Here is a 23,441-nt window from a genome sequence, read left to right on the forward strand (position 1 = left end):
CCATCCATTTTCTGAAGTAGCCAAACTCATGTGATGATACATTTAATTGGCTGCTGCATTGAAAGGTTTACATTTGTTTTTCAAATGTGCATTTTTATGATTTAACATTTTGATTGGAAATGTATCGTTCACAAGCAGATATAAATAGAAGCTAGGAAGAAATGCACTTGCAATGCAAATTATGAGTGAATGCTGTAAGTATAAGTAGCCTATTTTGTTGAGGAAATTCAATACACACAATTACGCACGTTTGTCAGATACCAAACAGCGTTAGCTTACACATGTACATATGAGTAAAATGTGTAACAGGAACTATAAACCAGTTCTTCCCGCATATTTTGAGTTCATGAGTACGCAACTACAGTAACTGCAGTGCGAAATGCGGGTTGTAGTTTTTATAGACCTTGATCTTACACACTGTCTATTAGCTGGTGTTTTTATAAAACGACATTGCCCAGAAATCCTTGCGTGCCAATTAGAAACGTCAACGAGCCACTGAACATTAAACGGAGCAGACCAAAATCCTAAACAAGGAAATGGTGGGGGAATAAAACGACCAAGATTATTTAATTAATGCATGTAATAATTAATATTTTATTTTATAGTAAATTAAGACATATTTATGGGTTAAAATGGATTACGACTTCAAAACAAAGCTTGCGGCCGAAAGGGAGAGAGTAGAAGATCTGTTCGAATATGAAGGTTGCAAAGTGGGTCGAGGCACCTACGGGCACGTTTATAAAGCTAAGCGCAAAGACGGGTAAGATTTTGAAAACGTTATTGTTTACACACAATAAACTGATTACAGATTATGTTAAGAAACACTACCCTTTTGTACGATGGATGGTGAATTGATTTGAACCAACCCGAGGGCTGCCCGTGTCTGTGTTTTTGTTTTCATGTACGCACTCACAACGATCCTCCCCCTAAACAACACGGTGATGTTTATTTTTTTGAAAGACTGTTCATAGGAATTGAGGAAACTTGCAACGTAAGTTATGAGGTTAATAGACAGTACAATGTTGATATTAGGATCTTTTGATTCCCTTAAACAACTTAGCTTTTCACTGACGTTTAAAAGAATGTCATTTTTGGCCAAGCACCATTTGGAAGCTATAATCCACGAAAAAGGCAACATACAGCAATAATGCTGCAATGTGTATCCCAATCATAAGAGGTAACCACATACGACACGTGACAAAGGACTGTTTTCTTTTATGACCTCTAACTTTGCTAGAGTGAACTCGATAGATAGATACATAGATAGATCTATCTTTATTAATGAAGGGGGGGGGATGTGTGTGTGTGTGTGTGTGGGGGGGGGGGGGGGGGGGGGGTACATCAGCAATGGAAAGAACAGCAAGGACAACTAAAATATTTAAGAACAAATATATGTTTGCAATGTTAAAAATCACCCACTTAAGTATTGTCATGGCATATGATTTGTTATGCTTTTTAACTACTTACCTGCACTTGCAGTTGATATTTGATCACACACCATGTCCAACACCATGTGCCTTTTAGCCTTATGTTTCTAAATGACTAAATAGCTTCATGCACAAGTTAACTTATCGTTGAGAACTTAACTTTTCGAAAGTTCTAATATCAATTTTAAAGCTAAACCCTATTCTATAGTTTTATTGTATCTGTGCACGAATACACATTTGAAATGAATGGGAGAGATAAGCACCACACAGTGGCATTTGGCAAATTGCCCTTTATTGTTTCCAGTTTATTTGGTGTTCAGATATCATTTCCTGTTCATTCGATTCACCTTGCTGTTTTGGCTTTTTGTAGTAGGATACCCTTTGAGCCTGTTTTCCAAAGTTCCTCTCGCTGTCAGTAAGAAACAGACAAAGTAGCACTTTGGCAAGCTGTGAAAGCATGCTCTAGGCGAGTGTGCATCAACTGAAGAGGGAGTCTCCACATGCATGCACATTTGGGGAAACGATCCAAGGTTTTGGCCAGATGAAAATGGAGAGGCCAGGCTTGTTGAGGGGCACAAAAGGCAGGCTGTGGGCTGTGCGACGGCCCTGCCAACTCTGCATCCACGCCAGCTCCCTAATCAGATGTGAATACCCAGAACAGATGTGGAGCCGAGCTGAAATCTAGCTAACAGATCTGTTTCACGTTTGAAAAGATGCCTCGTAGCACAGAAAGGAATACATTCAACAACTCAATCTTGCACCTTTCAGCATGAACTAGATGAACTTAACTTTAAGAAGTTTCTGTATTAGGTATTGTTTCCCACATTAGAAAACTGCTTATCTCAGAAAATCAATAGTTGTAACATCACAGATTTTATATGTGCACATCAGAATAGATCTTACATTACAGTTTTGGTGTATTTGTCCTCAAACAGCATTTTACAAGGGCACAAATACAAAACTGAGCGACTACAACCAGCTGTTTATAGAGAATATTAAAACTATATTCATCTCTGCATGATGTAATATTTGTGTTGTGAGGAAGCAGGGTTACCAGCCTGATAAAGGCCCACACTGTAGTGGAAGCCAGAGACTGTTTGCATGGATGGGTCAGACCTGAAGATGGAAAATGATCCTGGATCTTTAGACAGGCTGCACTCAACAACAACAGAGCACTCCTGTGGTGAGGGAATAGTCCTCTTCAGCCAGAGGATATCGCTAATGGCAGGGATTCCACTGTGCCGTGAAGTTCCGACCGGCACTCAATCATCCCATTCCTGTTTTATTCCTGTTTTTCCTGAATTTTGTTGAGCTAGCATGTGGTTCCGTGACATTCCCTATTTTCAGATAATAACTCACTTTCTTCACCTTTCCTATTCTTCCTTTGTCTTTCTGCAGGAACGATGAGAAGGAGTACGCACTGAAACAAATTGAAGGCACTGGAATATCAATGTCTGCGTGCAGAGAAATTGCTGTGAGTTCTACTGATATTCAAGGGGCTTTGAATGTTTTCCATTGTTTAAAGCATCAGAAATGACAGGTTCATCTGAATTATAGTCCAGTAACCAAATACCGTAACTTGACAAAATAACATAGCAATTAATATACTAATATAAGAGGTTTTTATCCTCCTACAATGAGATCTGCATTGCAGCTGCTACACTATACCACTACTGAGCTGCTGGTTTAGCTAAATATAGAAATATCTGTTTAGTACAGTCTGAACATTATGTACACACTGTTCGACCAACAAAGAATACATGAACGTTTTACTGCACTCACATATTTCATGCAGTACGTAAAGTGTGCACTAGTGAAGCTTTATTGAATCAACAATGAACTTCCTTTTTCAGCTTGGTAGGTGCTGCAAATACGCATGCATATGCATCCTTTCTCACAAACAGGTGTGACAAGTTTATTCCCAACCCAGTTCTAAGCAGAAAACCCCAAAATACAGTTTGTCCTGTGGGGTAGCTAGCTTTATGTTTTCACAGTGATAGTTGCAAGCAGAACACACCAATTATGATAGTCGTTTGTGGTGGTGGGCGTGCCATATCTATGTGTCATTCACCATCTCTCTGTAAGTACATTACATTTACATTTAGTCATTTAGCAGACGCTCTTATCCAGAGCGACTTACAGTAAGTGCAGGGACATTCCCCCAGAGGCAAGTAGGGTGAAGTGCCTTGCCCAAGGACACAACGTCATTTCGCACAGCCAGGAATCGAACCAGCAACCTTCGGATTACTAGCCCAATTCCCTAACCGCTCAGCCACCTGACTCCCAGTAGCAGTAGAGGTACGAATGTGGCCCTTGTGACAGGCTGGATGTTATGTAATGGACTCTGGTTTCCATACTGCCCACATACCATGTGTTAGAAATGTGCCATATGATCCAAGGAATGTAGTCTAATGTAGGTGCACTGGCTATTTGTAACTATTAGTTGTGGAGATAAACTTTGTTTTTACACAAAACACTCATCACTTGATGATGACTGATAGAGGATCGTAACATAAATTGTTCTAAAACCTTTTATTCAAAAATATTTTACCACTTTCTTAAATTAATAGTTGAACATATGTAGGAGTTGGATTGTACTTGAATAAACACACATTGATAATGCTCAGCCAACTGTCAATAGAGTGGTTCTTTCAAAGCCATGCCCAGTTTTATAACTCAATCAAGATTTTGCTTTTCAAACAATCCGCATGTTATTGAGTGATTTGGAATAACATTTGACAATCACGTGTCAGATCCCCTCTCCCTCTCTCTCTCTCTCTCTCTCTCTCTCTCTCTCTCTCTCTCTCTCTCTCTCTCTCTCTCTCTCTCTCTCTCTCTGTCTTTCTCTCTCTCTCTCTCTCTCTCTCTCTCTCTCTCTCTCTCTCTCTCTCTCTCTCTTTCTCTCTGCTGTCAACTGGATGACACTGCCCCTCCCTGGATGTGATCTCTGACTCTTTCATCAAAATATTCCTGTGACTCATCAAACATATTGTGTAAGTCATCAGAATCAGAGAATCAGAAAGGGTTTTAATCGCCATGAAAGTTTGCACAGACAAGGAATTTACTTTGGCAGGAAGGTGCATACATGCAACATATAGGAGTAAATCTTAAATAAGTGGTGTAAGTTTAAACAAGTCTAACTATACTATACAAGTCTAACTATACTATACAAGGGTATGTCTGGTTATTGGTTATTGTCTGGTTATTGTGCAATCATTTAGTAATGACTGCCTGTATGTAGTGTTATTGCAGCTAACTTAACCACCATACATTCACAAGAGCAGTTAAGAGGGGGGCCTAAGCGTACGCTGTAGGTATCAGAGTTGCCTACACAAAGTATCCCAAAGAATGCTTCCACATGGTGGGCCTCCTATTAGAGCAAGCAAGGAAAGGGGAGAGATTGCAAAGAGGTGGGGGAGGGCACAATTCCTGGGGAGGGTGAAGTAGATATACACTGTCAAGGTCTCGAGGGTGGGGGTGAGGGGGGCGCTGCTGAGCAGAGCGAGTGGAAAAGGCAGGTAGGAGGTTAGTCCCGTCCCTCCCCTTCCCTCACCTCCCCTTCCCTCACATCGCCTCCCTTCGCCTCCCATCGTCTGAGCAGAGAAAGCTCCACAGAGGGGTTCCTGCCTGCTGAATCTTAGAGCCACCAGAAATGTGTTTCACTCAAAGTCTCCCAGACCCTCTTCGCTGTAACAGAACAATGGACTCTTTGTGTCACCATTTCCACCCCTGCCCCCAAGCCCAACCACCCCTCCCATTTCGGTTGAACGAACTGTGTAACAGAGTTTGGCATACCACATTCACGACTGAGGGGGGGATTGGGTTGGGGGTAGGAGGGAGCAGGGGGGGTGGATGGTTTTCAGCCATGTGTTATTGGTTTTGTAACTTCAAATGGCTTAAGGATCTTTTTGTTTTTTTCCATGTTGGTCTGTCCCTTCAGAAGTTGTAGAAAAATCATTAAATTCTCCACCGCTTTATAACCGAATGCACTTCTTTGATTATAGGCAATCACTGAGAGGAAGGGAATGCATTCAGGCTGTTGTATTATAGATGTTTGAGCATTCCTAGCAACAACTCTCTGGCAGTATACGTGCAGTCAGATTTGCATGTCTTGTTGACGCTGTGCTTTGTGTTTTAAACAGAGGGTACCTCTAAATCACCTGTCCCTTAGTCTTCTCTTGTAGCCGTGCTGCCCCGTACTCTCAGCTGGATGATGCCGGGTAAAAAAACCCTGGCTCTCCAGTTGTGGATGGTTGACTGTGCACAAAAACTGTAAACTGAGTGAAGCCCGCTAATGAATACACTTACTTAGACTAAAATCTCTGAGAAAAGAAAGTTTTTGCACACGATTATGATCCGCTTTTTACAGTGGTATATCTCAAAGTATTTCTTATTGTCCTTTTTTTGGTCTGTGAGTCAGAGAGTTTGAATGGAACATATGTTTCAGGGTGTTAGGGTATTGTGCAAGTCTCGTCACACTGGACCTATTTCTTCATTCAACAGGTGCAGGCTGAGGACAAGTCTATTGAGTTTAGGCTGGCCTTTGTGGATTGAAACATTGTTTATGAATTCAATTATACTCCTGAAACAAGTCTTGTTTTGCGTAGTGTTTATTACTACAAACAATGGCTTTTGTCAAAGTAAATGACTAGGGGCTTACCGTGAGACAAAAGACCTTTACTCCTGTTATTTTTATTCTATTTTCCTCTTGATTGAAAGCACTGCAAAAACATGGTGCGTGTTAACTTGTGGTTGTTTTCGAGGATGTGGGGAGATATGAATCGCTGATGCTAATAGATACAAACCAAAGAAGGATGTTATTTTACCTTCCTTCTGCTAACTAACCTCCCCCTTCTCTGTTGACTAACCTAAATTGTTGCATTGATGAGAAGTTAAAGGAAGACATTCTAAACATACTCCCCAAGAAAGTATAGTTCTCTCAAAGGAGATGTTATGAAAGGTTGTGTAGTTGAAAGCTGTAGTACAAGACATGTGGTAGCAATCATTCTATAGATTATATGAAATGTGGCAAGCAGAATGATCCACTGTGGATTCTTTCTGTCTTTAAGTGGCTTTGCTGTTGTTTTTGCAAGCTAGTTGAGCTTGCGTCAGCTGTTTTGTCGTCGTCCCCCCCAACCGTCATCCAGATAGATGTGCAAACATGAACATATTCTGGTTGTGTTTACTTAGGGAGTTGGTCCACTTCTTCTCCCACTGAGTTGCCATGGTATAACATGATAGCTAATGACTGGATGTCTGTCCTGGGGAAGAGCTTTATTAGTTGTTCAGAAAGGTGGCTCACAAATCTGATTCAATTTGATAAAAGAAGTAATGAATGTGCTTTGGTAAAGCTGTTAAAGACAGCAATGCCAATGCTGGGTCAATCAAATCCAGAATGCATTCCTAACCTGGTGCATTCTCCTCTGCTTAAGAACTGCGTCATGACGTCCATTCTGGTGAAGACTATGCTACGTTAATCCTCCCCAGAGCAGCAGACCAGGGTTTCTCAACACCACAGCTTTTAGCATTGTCAGCAGGATCTGTGTGACTCTGAATAACACAGCAAATGGCTGCTGTCGAGAACGCTTGGCTTGCCAATTGGTCGTTCGGTCTACGAGAAAAGCTTGGCCTGCTTGTCCCTCTCTCTTTTTTCCTCTTTCTCGCAGTCTTGCTCTCTCTCTCTCCCTCTCCCTCTCTTTCTCTCTCTCTCTCTCTCTCTCTCTCTCTCTCTCTCTCTCTCTCTCTCTCTCTCTCTCTCTCTCTCTCTCTCTCTCTCTCTCTCTCTCCCTCTCCCTCTCTTTCTCCCTCTCTCTCTTTTTCTGTCACTCTCTCTCTCTGTCACTCTCTCTCTCTCTCATACACACATGCTCTAAAGCCAGACATAGGCGTGTTGTATCTCTGGGTCCAGTACTGGTCTCAGATCCAAACATGGCAGCCGGCAGTGGATTAATCGACCCAGTGCTCTGGAGCCGCATGAGAGACTCCAAGTCATTAATCAGAGCTTTACAGCACCAGGCTGCTCTGTTTATCTTCTGCATCTTCTTCCTCTCTGGTGTATGTGTGTGTGTGTGTTTGACTTGTGTTGAGCATGAGTTAGAAACAATGAGAAACAAAACCATTCCATATTTTATAAGCAATGACAGTGTATCTGTTCCGCCAGTGTAGCCAGCAAGTTGTAACTTGCAAACCAGTGGCCTGGTTTTCCAAACAAAGTTGAAGCCTGAAAAGCAAATCCATTTTCACTCTCGGACTATGCCTATTTTGGGTACAGGAAAGTACCCCTCATGTTAGGGTTAGCTGAAGGCAGATTTAGGTCTTATGTTCTTTCTTTAAAGGTGTAATGCTTGCCCTAGCCTTAGTCTGGCTCAGTTGGGTCTGTTTGGAACATGACCAGTGGGTACTTACTCTTGTGAAGCTGTTTAAAAGCATGACCCATTTTTTCCTCAGAACAGGGACAAATGGATTGGTCTATTCTTTTTGCCACACTACCCTTTCTACACAAACCCTGCACTGGGAAAATAAGATACTGTTTTTCTTGTTTTATATATTGTACCTTAAATCGTTTTTTTTCTGATTAATCCTTTTCTGATTCATTTGCTCTGGACAGGCATATTCAAACTGATTTACACAAAGATTGGCATTGGAGATGTACCCACTGTACCACCAAACATAACCTTGGACTAACCCACATTGGCTTTGTATTGATTGCATTAATTTACACGGTTATGTCACATAACCTGCTTTCTGGAGTACCCCCCTGGCATGGTTGGTTTGTTGGTTTGTAAGGGGGCTCTGAGACCGGAGTGTGCCATCAAAGAGCGTGGAATGTCCATAAGCCATGGATGGATTAGCACAATGTCGTGTCATAGCTGAGGGATTAGGCTGAATTAAACACCAACCTCAATAACCCCCATCTTCATTTTTCCCCATTCAAAGGCCAAATCAAACAGGCTTACATTTACATTTACATTTAGTCATTTATCAGACGCTCTTATCCAGAGCGACTTACAGTAAGTACAGGGACATTCCCCCCGAGGCAAGTAGAGTGAAGGGCCTTGCCCAAGGACACAACGTCAGTTGGCATGACCGGGAATCGAACTGGCAACCTTCAGATTACTAGCCCGATTCCCTCACCACTCAGCCACCTGACTCCCTATTTCCACTCTGCTCTCTGGAGGACCCTCCCTCTTCCCTTTCCTAGAGTTCCGGAGGGGTACGTTTACATTCTGTAAGTGCCGAGAGCCAGTCTTCTCAGTAACTGTGTCTGTGGAGATGGACAGACACTCTGAAATTACAGCCGTGCACTGTGAGCTTCTGCCCTGGTTTCGTGTTTAGTATAAGGTGTCGCCAAGACTGGCAAAGGTATTTTTCCTTGGGTTTTAGGTCAGGACACACAGTAATCACATTAACCGTAATATTGAATAATTCATTCTGTGGATAGTATAGTGATCTCTTTCAGCTCTTTCCCTTGGGCCTCCCGCTGTCACCGTAGTAACTGTAAAGGGCACAAGTGTTTATGGATTTAGTTGTTTGTCAGATGGTTCTGTCAAAATGACAAAGTAAGAAAGGCTGTGTCAAACCGATTAAGGAATAATATCATAATAACAGAAGGTCATTAAATGATGTGTACTGTAGGCTAGCCTGTTGCACACTGGTGATGTGTACTGTAGGCTAGCCTGTTGCACACTGGTGATGTGTACTGTAGGCTAGCCTGTTGCACATGGTGATGTGTACTGTAGGCTAGCCTGTTGCACACTGGTGATGTGTACTGTAGGCTAGCCTGTTGCACATGGTGATGTGTACTGTAGGCTAACCTGTTGCACACTGGTGATGTGTACTGTAGGCTAGCCTGTTGCACATGGTGATGTGTACTGTAGGCTAGCCTGTTGCACATGGTGATGTGTACTGTAGGCTAGCCTGTTGCACATGGTGATGCGTACTGTAGGCTAACCTGTTGGACATGGTGATGTGTACTGTAGGCTAGTCTGTTGCACACTGGTGATGTGTACTGTAGGCTAGCCTGTTGCACACTGGTGATGTGTACTGTAGGCTAGCCTGTTGCACACTGGTGATGCGTACTGTAGGCTAGCCTGTTGCACATGGTGATGCGTACTGTAGGCTAACCTGGTGTACATGTTGATGTGTACTGTAGGCTAGCCTGTTGCACACTGGTGATGTGTTCTGTAGGCTAGCCTGTTGCACTCTGGTGATGTGTACAGTAGGCTAGCCTGTTGCTAACTGGTGATGCGTACTGTAGGCTAGCCTGTTGCACACTGGTGATGTGTAATGTAGGCTAGCCTGTTGCACACTGGTGAGTGTTGAAACTGAATATCTGAAGTTCATCACAGCTGAAAGAGCGCATCAGAAGAGCTACAGTGGCGTTTATCAACATTTGCAACCTTTCCAAGCTTTTTTCAAAATAATTAAAAAATATATATATATTTTCTTTCACACTAACTAATTTTTTCAACCTTTCTAAACTTTCTTTAGATTTTTTTTTTTAACTGTTCGAAATCTTCTTTTCACACACAACACAGCACACACAAGTTTGACATTTTTTGTAAACTTTTTTATAAGTAATTCGAGTTTCGAATCACGAGTTTCGTGTTGGGGCCTAAGCAAGCTTACCAACTTCAAACTTCATAGTGCCGGATACTCACGATAATCGAGCTACCAACACACACAAACATTTCTGTCTTTATAATTAGATGTACTGTAAGTCTTTAAAATGAAACTTCTAATCGTTAATGCCTGTATTTGAATAATTATTCCTGAATGTTTCCTCTTGTCTGTCTCTCGCCAGTTGCTACGAGAGTTGAAACACCCCAACGTGATCGCCCTGCAGAAAGTGTTCCTGTCCCACAGCGACAGAAAGGTGTGGCTCCTATTTGACTATGCCGAACATGACCTCTGGGTAAGTGAAGCATTACAGACACTTCCTGTCAAACCTGCCAACGTCCCAAATCTACATTTTAAACACCGATTGATGAATTTCAAACCCTCGATTCTCATCTTTTCAATCACGGGCAAAGATGCACCAATAGCCATCCTAGGATAGCCTAAGTTGTATCAGTGGGTCTGATTTCTTCTTTTCAGCACATCATCAAGTTCCACCGGGCTTCCAAGGCCAACAAGAAACCCATGCAACTTCCACGTGGGACAGTCAAATCACTCCTGTATCAGATTCTTGATGGGATTCATTACCTTCATTCCAACTGGGTGCTGCACAGAGATCTGGTCAGTGCAGTGTCAGTGTCCATACACACACGCGCACTCACATGCACACACACATACACACACACTAGTGCACACCCCTACACCACACATGCCCAACTTCTCCATTTGAACATCAACACGTGATCATATTTTCTCAAGAGTTCGTTATGATAGCAACAGGAAGGGACTTGGAGGGTTTCCAGCTGTCCAGGTTGTATTATTCTGGCACAGGTGTTGTTATTCCATAGGGAGGTTTTTGTTATCATTCCTCTAGGCATTTGGCTGTGGAGCTGGGTGTCTTGACATCGTGAACGACCCATCCACCCTCTGCCTCCTTCTTCTATCCCCTCCAACAATATGTAACACTTCTGTGAGATTTTCGCCTCTGCAGTTTTCCCACAGTGCTTTCCTGGAAAGGCCGTCAGTTCACCTGTTCACTATCGCCTGGGCTTACTGTGCCAGAGGTCAGTCCCTGGCCTTAGTTAAACAATGTCACAGGGTTGAGTTCTCTCTCTCTCGTTCACTCTTTTTGTCTCATCTCTCTTATCTGGCAAAGTAAAGCTTAGAGAATACTGTCTCTCTATCTTTTATCTCGTATCCCTGAAACTACAGTTGACAAACACAGAAAGGGTCATGTTCCTTCTGTAACAAATGATTGAAATCTGGATAGACAACAGCACAGCATTAACTTGAGTAAGCACAGTAGAGCAAAAAAGGATGATTCCATTGGGAAGGGTAATGCTAGATTAGTTACATACAACGATTTGTATGTGACTGAATGAAAGAGTATAGGATCCAATCTACTGTAAAATTCACAGCTGTTCCTTGCTTATTTTCAACACCCACTAATCGCTGGCCAAGCATACAGTAAGTCAGTTGATGGGAGTTTACTTCCGACACTGGAAAGGCTGAACAGGCCACCAAATCCCTTCGCTTCAGGAGTCTTATAAAGCCTTTATCAGACCATCCCCTCTTACATAATAACCCCAGCAATCCCAAATGGCTTGGTGGTGCCTGGACTGACATAAATACCCAGGGATCAGAGAGGGGGCTTCCCTTGCTGTACTCACTCATCCTGGCTGGGCCAGAGCAGCCTGGATCAGTTCACAGGGTGCATATAGTAGACTATGTTATGCATACGCATGCAGACTTTGGGTGGGGATCAAAGGTGTCAAGGACTCATCACTAGTCTGTGGTGTGATTGATTGCAGTCTGTTGAAGGGAGGGAGAAGGGAGCATGGTCTTGCTCATGAGTTCTTGCTCATGAGTTCTTGTGTGTGTGACCTCAGGGTCAAGTCCTGCACTAGTCCTGCCGCACATGCTCAGTGCAGGTCCACAGTTAACGGCTGGGGTGTTTTATAAGACTCACACGGTAACCAGGGCTGTTTTGTCTTATTGGAGCTAGTCTCTTATCTAAGCGCCAACTCTTCCGGCTCTTAATAGTTGTTTTTGTTAGTACAGGATGAATTTCCTTGTTGCGGCACTGTGTCTGACTTGAGACCAAGGGTAAAGTGTTGATGCAGTGTTTCAGTGTATTTTCTCAAAGATAGCACTTCCTGCTATTATGGTCCCTTCAGTGGTTGGTATCACACTACATTACGTTTTAAGCTGTTACATCGTCAGCTTGAACATGTTTTTGTGACTTTCACAGAACATCTGATGTTTCTTTTAAAAGGGTAAATAAATAAATCAATAACCTTTCTTGGAAAGTTACTAATTCTGTCTTCTGACGGCTCAAAGTTGATGTATGTTCGAGTTATCAAGCTACAGGTTTCCTCTACTATTCATGCAAGGGTAGGTCTGTTGGTCTAAGGAGGAGGTGGGCATTAACAAGAGCAGCATTCCTGTTCTCCAGAGGGGCTGAAACACCACACACACACCACACACACACATTCTAACCCAACCCTTTATCAGTAGCTACAGGGTAAACACTGGTAACAGCATGTCTTTCATGCTTCTACCTCTTCAGCTCTTATGTAACAGTCAACCTTCTGAGTCTGTGTGTGTTAGAGAGAGAGAGAGAGAGAGAGGGAGAGGGAGAGGGAGAGGGAGAGGGGGGAGGGAGGGAGGGAGGGAGGGAGGGAGGGAGGGAGAGAGAAAGAGAGAGAGAGAGAGAGAGAAAGAGAGAGAGAGAGAGAGAGGGAAAGCTGCTTGCTGCACCACTGCAGAGAGCAACCCCCCTTCCCCTCCCCCGCTCCAGAAGGCAGCTCCCAGCCTGCCCCACCCCCTCCTCCAGCCTATGTTATGTAACAGAGAGCAGCCAGTGCAAATCACACCACTACTGCACGCATAGTGAGCCTTCCTGCTCCTCTGCCATCCTGCTGACTTTGCAGCTTCACACTGAGGCTCAGGGATGTTGACCCGATGTGCGCTAGTGTACTAAACCTAGGGAGTCAGGTGGCTGAGTGGTTAGGGAATCGGGCTAGTAATCAGAAGGTTGCTGGTTCGATCCCCGGCTCTGCAAATGACGTTGTGTCCTTGGGCAAGGCACTTCACCCGACTTGCCTCGGGGGGAATGTCCCTGTACTTACTGTAAGTCGCTCTGGATAAGAGCGTCTGCTAAATGACTAAATGTAAAATGACTAAATGTAATGTATAACGCTTACCTGTGGAAAAATCCATAAGTGTCTGAGCTCCCTCTCTCACCTGCTTGTTTCCGCGCATGATCCTCCTGAAGGCCTTTCACAAGGTCATGGAATATTATTGGACCGTGTATAGCTCGTCCCACAGTTATGTGTGTGCCACTATGTCGGGGAGAGAATCATCGCCGCCGAATGTAGTTGGTGTGAATGTGTGCCCTCTCTCTCCTTGGTGTGAATGTGTGCCCTCTCTCTCCTTGGTGTGAATGTGCCCTCTCTCTCCTGTGGCATCAGCAGGCCTGCATAGCTATAATTCACATGCAGTATGGAATGTGGGACTGCAAAAAAAAAAACGAAACAGGGTCATTACTTAATCATCAGACATGTGCCAGGAAAAAAAAGGAAACACTAGCTACTGCCAGAGCCAGGACAAAGGAGCTGAATTGATAATGACCTGGCTATACGACTGTGGAGGGTCTCTGGCTCATGGTTATTTTGGACTTGACACGGTAATATTGTTTTCTAAAGCCAGGCATGGCGTTGGGGATCATATTGACAGTCCCTCAGAGTATTAAGTTCCCCTTCTTAAGTCGCTGAATGTTACCTACTGACTGCAAAGCTTAACATGATGGGGGTTTGGAAACAAGTGGCAGGTCATAATGTCCAAGCAGTAATAATTCAACACGAGTACCTTGTTATTGTCCAATCCATTTTTATCTGTGCGATTTACATTTACGTTTTCCAGTCATTCAGTTTGTGTTTTATTCAGGCGTTATGGTATCGACTGTTCCTGTTCAGGGAATTGTTCTCTTCGCACACGGGTTCAGTGATATGAATGTCTTTAGACTGAACCTATTAACCCATTTGTTTATAAGTTGAAGGAGGATCCAGGCCCAGTCCTTTGAGCATGAAAATAACCTTGTGTTTGTTGATAGCGGTGTGTGCGTGTCTTCTTGCTGTTTTGAATAATACAGCTCATTATAAGTGCTGTTCCTATAGCAACAGACCGTGTTTGTTGAGCTGACTGAATCCTGTGAGATTTCAGATTCACGTAGTGCGACTCAGGGGAGAAACAGATGAAGAAGGGTAAATGAAGTATAGTTATTGTGATTCGGTAAATGTAGACTCAGTTACACCTACAGTTGTGTAATTCAGTGCTCATTGTACGATTAGTTACTGGTACATTGTAGGTACATTCTGGCCCATTCCCAGATATTATAGTGTCCTGTTTAAACTCTTATCAGATCGCTTTCTTATTGATTATGGGTTTGTCGACCTAAACTCAGAGGTGTCTCATCGAAACACCACGTACGTGCCCCTAAGGTGGAGTTAATCAATAGTCATTGGAGTTACTCTGTGACGTTGATGAGAGATCACAGTGAATGATGAACAAGCGTTTCTGGGTATTTTCATAAAGCGTCTCAGTATTCCAGAGAGTGAAGTGACCTCGGGCCTGTCCTGATCCTATAACTAAAGGCTGTTTTTCTTCTGTGTTATTCTTTGTCCTTCCAGAAACCAGCCAACATTCTGGTGATGGGAGAGGGACCGGAACGAGGAAGAGTGAAAATCGGTACGGGCTCACACACCTGGTCATGTATCACACACCTGGTCTCACACACCTTGTCATGCATCACACACCTGGTCATGTATCACACACCTGGTCTCACACACCTGGTCTCACACACCTGGTCATGTATCACACACCTGGTCTCACACACCTGGTCATGTATCACACACCTGGTCATGTATCACACACCTGGTCATGCATCACACACCTGGTCATGCATCACACACCTGGTCTCACACACCTGGTCATGCATCACACACCTGGTCATGCATGACACACCTGGTCATGCATCACACACCTGGTCATGCATCACACACCTGGTCATGCATTCATGCAAGACTGTAAGCTATGAAGATGAATGGGGCAGTTTTAGCAACCTATCAATTAACATATTGACTGAGTGAGTTAGTGAAGTATTTCACCCAAGCAGAGCGGCTGAGGGTCTGTTAGGAACACAAGGATAAGGGGATTCAGTGCCCGCTGTAGAGTTACGTAAGAGCAGCTATTATGGGAAGATATAAGTCTGCAATGCCAAACCAGAGCTTGGTTATTGTTTTAGTGAAACTGGAGCCCTTGTGCCTGCCATGGCTTGGTGTTACATTCCCTGGCAGGCCGCCTTGCTATGAGAAAACCCTAGGAGATGTTGGGGCCATCTCGTTGTTATGAGTGACCTACAGTATGCACTTTTGTAAAGCTCTCTCGTGGAAGTCGCTTTGGATAAAAGCGTCTGCTAAATGCATAAATGTAATGTAAATGTCAATGAAACACCAATCGTCAAAACTATCCACATTCAGCCAGTTTTTTATTTTAAATGTCACACCAGAGAAAATAGGACCGTTATATGCAAAGTGTCAAAAGTGCTTATAACTCCACAGCCTTCACTCTCTCAGAGAAGAGAACAGAGGCCACTTTACTGGCCCTTATAGACAACACACTGCACACCCACTACACAACATTCTGCCAAAGCATAGGAGTCACTTTCAGTAACAGACGTCATCTGCCGCGGTGCTCAACAGATTGCTTGAGGAGGTCATTCCAGTCAGCCGGCATGAGGCAGGTCGGTCTGGGAACTGGATACGAGTCCTTGAGCCAATGTAACCGGTTCTCGAATACCCAACACTACTTATCCATACCAAGGATTCAACCTACACTGTAGTGCACACACCTGATCAGCAGGACAGGTGTGAAGGAGACACACCTGATCAGCAGGACAGGTGTAAAGGAGACACACATGTCCCTCATGGTATGGCTTTCTTAAAGGACGTCCTGAAACTGGAGTCCCAGTTCAGAACCCGTCTAGTTGGCTTGGTTGATACATTTACATTTTCATTTAGTCATTTAGCAGACGCTCTTATCCAGAGCGACTTACAGTAAGTACAGGGACATTCTCCCCGAGGCAAGTAGGGTGAAGTGCCTTGCCCAACGACACAACGTCATTGGCCGGGAATCGAACTGGCAACCTTCAGATTACTAGCCCGGTTCCCTAACCGCTCAGCCACCTGACTCCCTGTGATATGTGAGCCCATGGCAGATCTCTCTCCAAGAGGGTGGCCTTGTACGAGGGCGCCCTACTCCTGATACTACCGTGTTGATACTATGTCGACACTATGTTGATACTGTTCCTCTCTGTCTCCTTGGTTACTCAGCTGACATGGGTTTTGCAAGGCTCTTCAATTCTCCTCTGAAACCGCTAGCTGACCTTGACCCGGTGGTGGTGACCTTCTGGTACCGGGCGCCTGAGCTGTTGCTAGGAGCCCGCCACTACACCAAAGCTATCGGTAAGTTGACAGAACCAGGACCGTAGAGGTATATAATCCGAAGTATATTAGACTGAAACAGTGAAGAGACCATTTTGTGTTTGTCAATCCCAGAATGTCCATGCCCATTCAAGTATGTAACCAAATCATACAGAATAGAATCAGGCTTTCTCAACCCTGGTCCTAGGGTCCCCCTGCCGTGCATGTTCTAAACATTTCCGTCTTCCAACACACCTGATTCAAACGACTGAAGGCTTTTTCCCAGTTTGATAACAAGCCTTTCATTCGAATCAGGTGTGTTGGAGCAGGGAATCATCTAGAACAAGGAAAGTCAAAACCTTGCTATCGCGAAATATATTCATGATTCTTTATTACAGTTTGATTTATCCTTATCTAACTTACTGCAATGTAATATGGGCTAGCACGTACACAACATCCATCAAACCTCTTTACCTTCTACAAAAGCGCTTTGTACGAATTGCAGCAAATGCCTCATTCACAGCACACACGGCAGCTCTGTTCCATGATTTAAATGTTATGAATGTATTTGATATCGCTCTGGATAAGAGCGTCTGCTAAATGACTAAATTATATCAATACATTTCAAATTGCCTTATTTGTCCATAAGATTGTTCATAATAGCGCTTATCTACCTCAACATTACAAAAGTCTTTTTAACTTCAACTCAGATATTCACCACCACTATACAAGACACCAGAATTTTTTAAGACCAATCATGACAAAATCGAGTCTAAAACAACATACAATAATGTTTAGAGGCCCCACCATATGGAATAATCTAACACAACTGCAACAATCTTGCTAGTCATTCCCCGTTTTCAAAATACTTTAAAAAAAAAAGATTTCATAGAACATCCAAGTACTACTTTCACCTGATTTGTTGTTTTTCTGGTTTGTTTTCCTTGTTTTGTTTTTCTGTTTTTATTTTATTTTCTTGGATATTTGACAACCGGATATACATGTAAACACTTCTATGCATCATTTCGCCTAATTTCTTTTGCAATTTGTTAAATATATTTAGTATCGATCACGTATTTATTATGTTCAATGATATAAAATGAGTTTCATTTTGTATTTTCTGGTAACATTTCAACGATTCTCTTTTGTTTTCACTTTTGTTTCACACGTGTAATTAACTTATATTTCATATAGATAATTTATTTCGACTTATTTCATTTGTTTATCTTGGATTTTTTTTTTTTGTTTGATTAATGTATAATATTGACTAATACGTTTCTGGGGTGGGGCGCACGAAAAACCACATAGGTTTCTGGCCCCACCTGCATGTTTTTTTCTCTTCTTTTGTATCTTTATATTGTTTTAATCATTGTATAAATGCGAATAAACAAACAAACAAACATGCAGGAAGGTGTCTCGGGGGACCAGTGTTGAGAGAGGCTGTATTAGATAACTAACTGCTCGACATGCGGTTCTGACCTCTGGGCCTCTGTCCCCTCGATTGTCTGACTGTGGAGGTATTTGCTGTGAAGAGGAACACGCAAACTTCTCAGAACAGAAGTATGTTCTTCAAGAACGTGATGGTGTAAAGGTTAAACAACATACTCTGTGAGTGTAGTTGAACGTGACATGAAGTGGTTTATGGCATCTCTCTTTTGGATGGGTGTGTATAATTAGATTTAATTCCAGGAAGTCTTGAGTGGTAACTTGGTCAGAGTCCAAGCCAAAATATATGTTTAGCTAAATATTTTACATAGCCCACGTAACCCCCTAGAGTGTAAGGAAGTAAAGGATTGTCATTTTCGCTTTTAGTATTCAGACACAGTACATCGGTTACAGTGGCCCCGTCACAAGCTGTTACGATTATGTCGCACGTCTGAGAAAAGATAGTAGTTTAGTCACCATGTTTCTTCTTGATGAAGGTCATTTACTGATACTCTTCATATCACAGTATATTCTCTAATCTGTGTTATGTGGAAGGGTGAGGGGTTCTGGACTGACAGTGTGGGACCTTGCAGGATAAGTACAGCTGTTCCCTTTCAGATATCTGGGCAATCGGCTGCATTTTTGCTGAGCTCTTGACGTCGGAGCCAATCTTTCACTGTCGCCAGGAAGACATCAAGACCAGTAATCCTTTCCACCACGATCAGCTGGACAGGATATTCAGTGTCATGGGCTTCCCTGCAGGTTTGTGAAAACACACGTGACTAAAAACACCTCCCAGATGTCGTCCATATCACCATCCTTGTCTTTTTGATGTGCTTGTCATCACACAAAATGCATGTCAGTGCTTTTACGGCCAGAGTAATTGACTTATTTTGTTATTATATTTCTAAAATGTCTCCCCAGATAAAGATTGGGAAGACATCCGTAAGATGCCGGAGTATCCTACACTTCAGAAAGACTTCAGAAGAACAACGTGAGTAGAAGTCTGCACAGACGTGCTTGGAATCGCCCTCCCATCTGGTTTGGTCTGTTTGTCATGTTCCTTTTTTTCCAATATTTCCTCAGGTATGCAAATAGCAGCCTAATCAAATACATGGAAAAGCATAAAGTTAAACCCGACAGCAAAGTTTTCTTGTTGGTAAGGACATAACACAAGCCTCTCTGGTATATTCTCTGACTGGAACCCAGTGTTTATGGACATTGTGATATCTGCACAGTCAAGCAAGACTGTAATTGATAAGATGTTTATTGATGTTTATTGATAATGGCAGCTCCAGAAACTACTCACTATGGACCCTACCAAAAGGATCACTTCTGAACAGGCACTGCAGGACGCCTACTTCTTAGAGGACCCCTTACCAACCTCTGAGTAAGACTTACTTCTTCATCACTAAATCTCTAAAGTTCATCGTTGAATTGTTGTGTCTTGTCTCCTCATCTCCTTTTACCTTCACATAAAGAGAGAGACAGTAGAGCTTTTCTCTAGTCCTTATGGTCCAGGGTGTCGAAGGGGAAAGCGAGGAAGTAGTGGTCATTATTTCAGGGAACTGATTTGAAAACCTCATGAATCATACTTTTAAATTGTTTTTGTTGTTAGGATGTGTGGTGTATTGTTTTCTTTTTATTCACTGAAGGAAATATGTTTCTTATCACAGGAAGATAAAGAATGATGTCTCTTTTCCAGGCAATTGGCCCATTAATAAACAAGCTCATTTGTCTTTGTTTTCAGTGTGTTTGCTGGGTGTCAGATACCCTACCCAAAACGAGAGTTTCTGAACGAAGACGAGCCAGAAGAAAAAACCGAGAAGGTAAAACCAGAAATAAACTGCAACTAAACCCCCACACATCTGCTTCCACCAGACACATGTTCATTAGCGTGTGCGTCAAACACCAGCGTAGCGGAGAGCGTCACGTGAGTTCCAGTAAAAGGATGTCAACCTCACTGGTTCTACGAATCCAGAGGGCTTTTCTGTGCCTTCGCAGCTGCTGTCAAGAAGGCAGCGTCTGATCCAAGTGCTGCCTCGCAGTCAGGCTGGCCGCGAGCCCTCCACCAGCCAGGCTTGCTAGGCATGACAGGGCCTCATTGTTTCAGCTGACCAGTTCACGTGTCTTGGCATGGAGCCCCATGAGAACCATGCAAGCCAGAGTGGCAGTGGTATTCCTGTAAGCCGTCTCAAGCAAGTACTTTCAAGGCCTCAGTCCCACATCGCTGTAAACAATGACACGCATCGATCAATGGCCTATTGTTCACGTGGCTACGCGTTGAAAACCCGTTTTCTGTAATCAGGGTTTGTTTGACGGATTCGTAGGAAATGTTGTCGATATGTGGTAAGAATAGTTACGTCCTTTCATGCCGCAGTGACGTACAAAGTGGTGTCTGGAATGTTTACGTGTGTTTGAGTGTGTCTCCGCGTGTGTGTTTGTGCTCGCAGACGCAGCAGCATCAGACCCAGACCCAGCAGCAGGCCACGGCCCAGCAGGCCCCCTCACAGCAGAACTCGGCCCAGACCAATGGCACCTCAGGGGGCACAGGGGCCAACCCTGGCGGGGGTCTTCAACACAACCAGGACCAGGGGCCCCCGAACAAGAAACCTCGCATCGGGCCCTCTGGAGCCTCCTCAGGCACAGGTGTCCTGCAGTCAGAGTACCAGGTCAGTTCCGTCTCACCAGTGGACCACACAGGCACCTTTACTATCCGTTTAAGCTGTTGTTTTTTACCTGGTAAACTTAGGTAGGTCAAAATCCAAAGTGTGGAGTAAAACAGCAGAAATGTGGGCCTCCTTTGACACTTTAACTTTGGGGGGGGGGGGGGGGGACACGGTGTTGAGCTTTGGCCTGGAGCTCTCAGGCTTTGCTCTGAGAGACCAGACAGTGAAGGGATCTAACTCTGGCATGAGGGAGGTATGACGCTGGATAACTGCAATGCCAGCCATATTTTATCAGGAAGATAATGTCCTTTCTTTGGTTCACACCAGCCTGCTGATAAAGGATAGAGTCGAACACTGAGCCGGCCTGTCTCACTGCTGTCCTCTGTCCTGGCGCCCAGTCTATCTTTGGCTCGGGCCCGTTCACGGGGTGTGGGATCGGGAGAGAGAAAGAGTGATTGTGAACCGTGGGGTGTGAGAGGGAGGGAGAGAGTGAACGAGTATGTGTTAGAACATAAGCAAGGTTGAGATAAAGCTGGTCTCTCTGACCTTGTCTGTACCTCCGCTGGGGGCTGTTGAAGGGGTACAAGCAGGTGCTATATTTAGCCTGGGCTGAGGTTGCATGTGTGCAGCTGCTGGGATCTTCACAGTCAAGCTTTAGCCGATGTATAAATATCCCCCTTTCTGAGGAACAGAATGGGACAGAGCTGGCTAGTTTGGCATCACATTCAGCGCCCTACTTTCCCCCTTATTGATCACTCTCCCCCGGGCTATCCCTTAATGCACTGCTCTGTCCCCCTCTGTACCACTCACATGATGTGTAGCGGGGGGGGGGGGGGGGGGTGGATATAGATGTACCCCAGTCCAGATCTGCCACCTACCCTTGGTCATTAAGTAGTGAATTGGGTAAATAGGTCTTGGTGAGGGTTTTTCTCAGACTGGCACAATGAGTCATAATGGTCAGGTGCCAGTCAGTCAGTCAGTCACATATCTATTTCCAACCTAGAAGGAGTAGTAGGTTTATTATAGTAGGGGTTGGTGTTGTGATGGCTGTTTGATATATTGCTGTGTCCTAAGTCCTAAGTATAGTTTCAATATGTCTGAAATATTTGCTCTGAGGATAGATTAATGTTGTCACCATTTTGTACTTTGATAGTCTACACATGACTGACCATTGTCATAAATGAGCCTTATCGCTCACCTCGCATACCAGATAAAATAGCGTGCTGTCTTAAATTCCACAAGTGTCCATCAGTATGTTGAGAAGTCAGCCCCAATAAATTTTTATTTCTTTTTTTAATTTAATTTCTACGTTTTTTTGTTTTTTTTTATCTCCCCAGTGTCATAGACAAGGGATATTTCAGGTTATAGATTTGTAGGTCAGGGTAAATCGCTCTAATTTAGGTCACCAGTTGTGGTAATTAGCAGAACTGTGGGTGAACAGCAGGAAATGCTGGAAAGTGCACTATTGGTGTTGGTATCATGAGCGGTTACTGTTTTAATGTAACTGTCTGAAAGGCACCTTGTGACAAACAGATGCTCTCGAGGTGCCCAAAAGGAGAAGAGTTGTGACAACGTTTATTTAGCAGATGCGTGATTTTTAAAACCATTCCAAAGTTAAACAAGGGTATCTTTTGAGTCAGGTTGCTGAGCGGTTAGGGAATCGGGCTAGTAATCCGAAGGTCGCTGGTTCGATTCCTGGCTGTGCCAAATGACGTTGTGTCCTTGGGCAAGGCACTTCACCCTACTTGCCTAGGGGGGAATGTCCCTGTACCTACTGTAAGTCGCTCTGGATAAGAGTGTCTGCTGAATGACTAAATGTAAATGTAAATCTTTTAGTTTTCCTGAGTCACAAACCGTGACGTCTCCCTGTCGTCAAACGTAACCCTTCTCTCTCCGTTCTCCTCCTCATCAGCACTCCAGCTCCCGCCTTGGTTACCAAAGCAACGTCCAAGGTTCCGCCCAGTCCCAGAGCACCATGGGATACTCATCGTCCTCCCAGCAGAGTTCCCAGTACTCCCACCAGTCCCACCAGTCCCATCGCTACTGAGCTCTCCTAGCAGCAGAGGAGCTCCACGTCTCCGTCATCAAGGAACCAACCCACCACCTCCAGCACAACTCCACCACCCCCACAAGGCAACTGCCTCTGCTCCACCACCTCCACAAGGCAACTGCCTCTGCTCCACCACCTCCACAAGGCAACTGCCTCTGCTCCACCACCTCCACAAGGCAACTGCCTCTGCTCCACCACCTCCACAAGGCAACTGCCTCTGCTCCACCACCTCCACAAGGCAACTGCCTCTGCTCCACCACCTCCACAAGGCAACTGCCTCTGCTCCACCACCTCCACAAGGCAACTGCCTCTGCTCCAGCCTCTGCTCCACCACCTCCACGAGGCTCCAGCCTCTGCTCCAGCCTCTGCTCCACCACCTCCACGAGGCTCCAGCCTCTGCTCCAGCCTCTGCTCCACCACCCCCACGAGGCTGCAGCCTCTGCTCCACCACCTCCACAAGACAACTGCCTCTGCTCCACCACCTCCACGAGGCTGCAGCCTCTGCTCCAGCCTCTGCTCCAGCCTCTGCTCCCCTCCAGGGCCTCCTGATCAGACATGTCATTCAGATGACAGTCAGGCCATTCCAGCTCCTCCACCCCAACCGGTCAACCCCCCACCCCCCCTCCCTGCCTCACGTCCACAATGCCCTCACACTCAAGTCAAGGGTACTGCAATATGGAGGCATACCCAACATAGGAACCAAAAACAAGCCCTGCCTCACAAGGGTGTAGAATATAATGTTGTTGTTTTCACTAAATGGGTTGGTCTTATT

At 44.3% G+C, this 23,441-nt stretch overlaps 1 protein-coding gene across 2 annotated transcripts; it reads left to right on the forward strand.

The window, feature by feature from the left end:
* The first annotated feature begins 568 nt into the window (after positions 1-568).
* On the forward strand, positions 569-23,139 carry cdk19 (cyclin dependent kinase 19). Of its 2 annotated transcripts, XM_067241665.1 has the most exons (13): positions 569-760; positions 2,826-2,901; positions 10,231-10,341; positions 10,524-10,664; positions 14,735-14,792; positions 16,436-16,567; positions 18,569-18,712; positions 18,875-18,944; positions 19,037-19,109; positions 19,243-19,340; positions 19,701-19,779; positions 20,404-20,622; positions 22,532-23,139. In XM_067241665.1, exons 1-13 carry the CDS (start codon positions 633-635, stop codon positions 22,664-22,666), a joined length of 1,464 nt encoding a protein of 487 aa, XP_067097766.1. In that variant the 5' UTR covers positions 569-632; the 3' UTR covers positions 22,667-23,139. The 2 variants fall into 2 exon arrangements, with proteins under 2 accessions (XP_067097766.1, XP_067097767.1); XM_067241666.1 differs by lacking the exon at positions 16,436-16,567.
* Positions 23,140-23,441: the final 302 nt, after the last annotated feature.

Source organism: Osmerus mordax, chromosome 8 (genome assembly GCF_038355195.1).
Source record: "Osmerus mordax isolate fOsmMor3 chromosome 8, fOsmMor3.pri, whole genome shotgun sequence".
In the NCBI taxonomy this organism is placed as follows: Eukaryota; Metazoa; Chordata; class Actinopteri; order Osmeriformes; family Osmeridae; genus Osmerus; species Osmerus mordax.